General features: G+C 50.3%; 2 protein-coding genes across 3 annotated transcripts in view; one reads left to right on the forward strand and one right to left on the reverse strand.

The window, feature by feature from the left end:
• Positions 1 to 3,446, forward strand: part of LOC127588548 (protocadherin Fat 3) — a 47,782-nt gene extending 44,336 nt beyond the window's left edge. Inside the window, exons 48-51 of the mRNA XM_052047309.1 lie at positions 841 to 942; positions 1,627 to 1,686; positions 1,783 to 1,821; positions 2,484 to 3,446. Coding sequence (XP_051903269.1) covers positions 841 to 942; positions 1,627 to 1,686; positions 1,783 to 1,821; positions 2,484 to 3,133 — 851 coding nt within the window. The 3' untranslated portion in view covers positions 3,134 to 3,446. The remainder of the gene's footprint in view (positions 1 to 840; positions 943 to 1,626; positions 1,687 to 1,782; positions 1,822 to 2,483) is intronic.
• rpl23a (ribosomal protein L23a) overlaps positions 1 to 6,078 on the reverse strand; it is a 243,530-nt gene that overhangs the window by 131,880 nt on the left and 105,572 nt on the right. The window lies entirely within an intron of this gene.

Consider the following 6,078-nt stretch of genomic DNA (forward strand, 5'->3'; position numbering starts at 1 on the left):
GGTTCAAATGAACACGCATGAATAATAAATGTTGGGAGTTGCTGCTTTGCCCTACTTTGGAGCAAAGTGCTCGAGTTGGAGGAATACCAAAAGATGGTAAAATGGAGCCGCGCCACCCTAACCCAGGTTTCAAACCTGAACCCGGCCTTGAAGCCCAACTTTAAAAAATGTAAACGATAGGAGTGCTATGCTGCCGACTTCAAGACCGACCGTCCATGAGTGAGATATGCCGATAGCGATTCGGATCCCTACTAGCTTCCACGTTTTAGAGCTGCTCACTAGATTAATCGATTAATCTGCCAATTGCTTTTTTTTCGATTAATTAATCAGATCTTTATTTAAAACGGCTACTCCTCAATCCCACAGGGTTTGTTTCCAATGCCAGAAGTGAATCTTAAGCATTTGTTTTTGTTATCGACCGCTTCCTGCTGGTCATCATCGATTTCCACAGGATCAGGATGTCCTCATCGGAATGCTGTGCCCCCCGCCCCACCCCACCCACTGCCGGTGAGGGAAGGCGTCTAATTAGCGCCCGATTGAAGCGGCTGAAAGACTTTACGAGCGCCGAGCTCAGCGACAGCCGGCTCGCGTATCACCGCCCGGCTCATAAACGGGCCGGGCGAGCGAGCCGATTGGTCGTTTACGCAGCCTGCTGAATAATTAACGATTAGCATATGATGAATAATTTAGCAGCGGCAACACGGAGCACATATGAGCACTCATATTCATTTTTTTTTGTGTTTTTTTTTTTCAACCCCCAACCCGACCAGGAACCCTCATTTGAAACTTGACCCGGACTTGAAACTCTTAAGACGGGCTTGAAATTGTGTGTGTGCACAGGTAAGCGGTTGTCGCCTGTTCAGAGCGCCGCGATTGGCCTTTCGTCAGAATCCACTTCAGAGGAGCTCAGCTCGTATACGTCAGAGTCCTTCGATGACAACGGTACGTGGACGACGCTAACGACATTGCGCCAACACCGAGATGATACGTTACTGACCATGACGGCGCACCTCGGATTGGGTTAAGGCTTCGAAAGTAAGGTTTTTAGACGGGTTTTTGGGACTTCTTAGTCGGGTTTCAAGTAAGGGTCACGGTTTAAAAGGCTCGGTTACGGTATGGGCTTCAAAACGGGAGTAGAGTTTTGGAAAAGGTTTCAAAATAGGGGTTTGAAACAAGAGTTAGGATTTGAAGGCAACTTTTAGGTGTCAAATCAAGAGTTTCAAGCCTGCGTTCGTTTCACACGCGGATATAAAAAGGCAGTTTGAAGTCAATGGATTTTTTTTTTAATTATTGCTGAAACGAGTTAAAAAAAAAACAAACCTGGTAGAGTTAACATCACATCACCACCACCACTGACATGAAGTCATTCAGGAGAAGACAGCAAGGCGAAGAAGCCCCCCCCCCCACCCCCACCCCATAGAACTCAATAGCATTGATCGTCCCTCTGCTTACCGGGAAGGTGCGCTGCTAACACACCGGCCGCGTGTCCGCTTGCGTCCTCTCTAATTACCGTCGCCCATCTGACAACCGAAAGAGAACAACAAGCGTGCGTGTACACCGACATGCAAAACCTCATTCAAGTCAACTATCGTGTGTGTGTGTGTGTGTGTGTTTTAACGCACACAGCCTCCATCGTCACAGTCATTCGTCTGGTCAATGACACGGTGGACCACATTGAAAGTGAAGGTAGGAAAACTCTTATTAGATTTGTTTTTTTGGCGGTGGTGGGGGGGTGGGGCTGGGGGGTGGTTGCCGTTCATTCACTATTCTTATGGTTTGCAGTTACCAACCTGGACAAGGAGCAGTGGCAGCACAGTCCCGGTAAGTGTCACGTTCAAACATGTCGATAGGTTGCGGGAAGGTTTGGGCGAGCGGGCTGGAGCGGGGCAAAGGTCAATTGCCGGCTACGTAGGTCGAAGTACTCGACTTGGCAATGCATTGTGGGAGACCCTCAACGCGCCGACCGTTTCATTTCATCAATCGATGGATTTGGTAGCGAGGCGCTCCCGAGCGTCTGCTAACAAATGCGCCCCAACGCGTCTTGGGCGACGGTTTGACAGTCAAGCGCCGGAATTCTCCCGTCAGGTTCAGGAAGTCGTGCGATGGCCCAAGCTGAGAGAGACTTCGTTTGCCTATTGACTTTGATGTCTTGTTCCCTAGCAACCGATGCCAGTTCTCCTCATAGCGCCGAGCGTTTTGGTTTTTTTTTTTTTTTTTTTTCACCGTGCCGGCGCAAACAAAAGAGAGAAAGAGACTCCGAGGGCGTTCAACTTCAAAAAGACGACAGAGAAAACGAGTCTTGACTTGTTCACACAAGGCATCGTTTATCATAAATCGTCGTCGGGTGAGCACGTAGCCGGGCCACAACCAATACATTTGCAGGCTCAGTTCTTCACCCCCCCCGCCCCCCCACACCAATTTCATGATACTCCTGTTCACGGAGCGACACAGGACCTGAAAAGGGTGCGTTCCTGTCCCCGCAGCCTACCACTGGGACTCCTCCAGGCAGATCCCCGGCCGGTTCTCGCCCTCCCGCCCGCGTCCACTCGAGGCGGGGTCCCGCTACGACCTGAGCGACACCCGGCAGAACATTCGGCGGGGCGGCAGCACCCGCTCCCTGCAGCTGGACTACCCCATCCAAGTGCCGAGCGGCGACGGAGGGGGCCGGGAGCCGTCGTCGGAGGCGAGGCGGAGGGCCTTCCAGTGGGAGAGGAACCAGTCGGGCGAGTGGCAGAGGAAAAGGTGGCCGGGCGGGCGAGGGCGGCAACGCAGCAGCGAGGAATCGCCCGTTTACGAGGAGTACCGGGAGACCCGGCGAGACTCCGATACCAGCCAGGAGACCGAGGATCTCTATGACACCCTGCCCCCGAGCCGGGAAGCCTATGACGGCTACCCGTCCAGCCCGCCGGGCCTCGGTTTACACCCGGCCCAGCTCCTGCCCCCCTTGCGGGCCTGGGCTTCGGGGACTCGGGAGGGCGGCGGCGGAAATCTTGGCTCGGGTGCCATAAGCGGGTCCGGGGATGAGCTTGAGAGACTGTTGAACCTGGTGTCACTCCGAGCCAGGAGGGCCACGAGGACCAACAGAACCTCCACCGGGTCAGAACCTGCGGCGGGGTGGGACGGATTCCAATGACCCGCCAGACTCTTGGCCCCGGGGGGGTAGACATCAGCCTCCCTCGTCTTTCGTTTTTCCGGCTAAAGGAGTGTTTAACCGCATGCGGCACGCCCGCTTCAGAGATGTTATTAAGATTAGCAGCGTCTTTGTTTAATCATTTCATTACTCGCCAGTTATTTATTTCACGAGGAGGTCGTTTGGCGGCCGAGCGGCACGAGCATCAAAGCGAAAGATAATTAAAAGGAAGACACTTTTAAGACTGCGCGCGCGCGCGCACAAACGTCGATTCCAGGCCGTCTTTTTATCACTGTGAATAAATTGTGTACGCCGTACGCAAGTCGTGGTTGTCAGTTATGACTCGCGCGAGACCTCCGCCAAGGCGCGACCATCCAAAGTGCTTCCAATTTTTTTACAAGCCAGTAGCGTAGTTTGGAAGCGTAGTTTTTGCACTTGATTACTTTCCCCTGTTGGTCAGTGGGGAGACTGGATGAAGCTTGCAGGAAAGAGGAGGATGCTTGCTCTCTGTCACACCACGATTACACACACACACACACACACACACACACACACACACACACACACACACACACACACGCGGGGCGCAGCCTAATCTGCTTGGCCGACATCTGCCTGGCCAGGCACACGCATGCGGATGCACAGCTGGAACGGACACAAACATCATCTCACGCAACTGCCACTCATGTATTATTCAGCAATGCTTTAATTTCAACGGCGTAATCAGCTGCAGTGAGCCATGGTGCATGGTGTGAGTGTGTGTGTGTGTGTGTGTGTGTGCGAATGTGTGTGTGTGTGTGTATGTGGCTGGCTGGCTGTCTCGCAGATGATTAGCGGGACAATCCTTTGACATATGCCAGGAACGCTACTGCTGCTGCCTGTTTTACTGTATTGCGAACGTGCTCAGTAAACGGCATTGTGCATTACCGGAATATCCAATAATATATATATATATATATATATATATATATATATATATATATATATATATATATATATATATATATATATATATATATAGGCGGCCCGGTAGTCCAGTGGTTAGCACGTCGGCTTCACAGTGCAGAGGTACCGGGTTCGATTCCAGCTCCGGCCTCCCTGTGTGGAGTTTGCATGTTCTCCCCGGGCCTGCGTGGGTTTTCTCCGGGTGCTCCGGTTTCCTCCCATATTCCAAAAACATGCGTGGCAGGCTGATTGAACACTCTAAATTGTCCCTAGGTGTGGGTGTGAGTGCGAATGGTTGTTCGTTTCTGTGTGCCCTGCGATTGGCTGGCAACCGATTCAGGGTGTCCCCTGCCTACTGCCCGAAGACGGCTGGGATAGGCTCCAGCACCCCCCGCGACCCTAGTGAGGATCAAGCGGCTTGGAAGATGAATGAGTATATATGTGTATGTATATGTACACGTGTGTGTATGTAAATACGTCTGTATCGTCGTTGAAGCTTTTTTTTTAAACTCCACCCCCAGCAAGCGTCCCTATCTATCTATCTATTTTATTTTAGTCTTGAGATACGAGGAAACAATTGAGATGCGAGTGCACTTAAACGCCCGTCAAAGGGAGCAACTTTTCATGAACGTTGAAAACCTTGTCATGAAGTAACCTGCATTTCTGCACTCAAAATACCCCCCCCTCCCCCCAAGGAGACATTGCTAATTCTTGTTTTAAATGGATCAATTCACTCCACAAATTACATCCGGCACGTTAATCCTACCAAGCACCGTCACGTCTGCTGGATGACCCCCCACCCACCCCCATCCTACACTGTCCCCTCCTCCCTCCCCAACGTTGTCATCCACATTTTGAGCCATGACACATTGAGGCCGGCGTTATTGGCCATCCGACAGTCACCCCTCGGCAGATGAAAGCGGTCCCGCTCGGTGTCAGACACACACACACACGAGGAGACCACAAAAAAAAAAGAAAAAAAGCGACAAAAATCCATGCAGGCGATGCCGAATAATTGCAAGTGCGTCACAAGGGGTCCGGGGATCAATGGCAGCCGCGATGATGCGATTTGTCCGCGCCGACTGAGCGTTTTTCCATAATGACGCCGGAGAGGGACACGGCACGCTTTTCACTCACTGGACGCCTTTTCAATTCTTTCTTTCACTCCACAAACCCACAAACGCTTGCGTAACACGTCACATTGCGCACGACGCCCAACACGAAACGTTCGGACCTCGAATCAACATTTACCCCCCCACAAAGCGATACGATTGTCACTTGTTTCACCAAAACACAAACCAACAAAAAAAGATGTTTTTAGTACGTCATCTTTTCCTGAAACCTTCAATAAATACATGTAAAAATAAAAAATAAATAAATTTGCGTTTAGAAATGAGTGATGAGGGTTGCGATTTTTATTTTTTATTTTTTTGGGTTGATTTGATGACACAATTGTACACAAATGCCTTTCCAAAATAAGCATTTACGCAACAACAACAGCAGCAGCCGTCAGCGTGCACGCAATTGGCGTCAAGTAGTTTGAGTGGAAAAAGGTGAATGAATTGCGTCAGTGCGCTGATGTTTTTTGCGCGCACTGCTCGGCACTCGAGAGAGCCCAAGCCTGAGAGAGCGAAACGCATCTCAAGGCGCGTGGGAGGAGGGGGGGTGGGGGGGCGTCGTTGTTCCGCGCTCCGTGCGTGCCGCTACTTTTCTGTTTCAAAATTACTTTTATTTTCTACCCCCCCTAAAACAAAAACTTTTATTTAAAAAAAACGTTTTCTTTCTGGAAATAATTCAAAACAAACTGTCATCAAAATTTGAGTATCCAGACACAAAGAAATGACAGTTGAAAGCATAAATTACTTTAATAACTGCCCCAAAAAAAGTTTTATTCGGGGAGTGGGGGTGGGGGGAACCTTTGGATTGGGGGACAATCTGAAATATATTTTTCCGGCCCAAAAATTACTCTGAAGATTTTTGTTCCTTAATTTAAAATACTGGAC

This window comes from Hippocampus zosterae, chromosome 16 (assembly GCF_025434085.1).
Source record: "Hippocampus zosterae strain Florida chromosome 16, ASM2543408v3, whole genome shotgun sequence".
Lineage (NCBI taxonomy): Eukaryota > Metazoa > Chordata > Actinopteri > Syngnathiformes > Syngnathidae > Hippocampus > Hippocampus zosterae.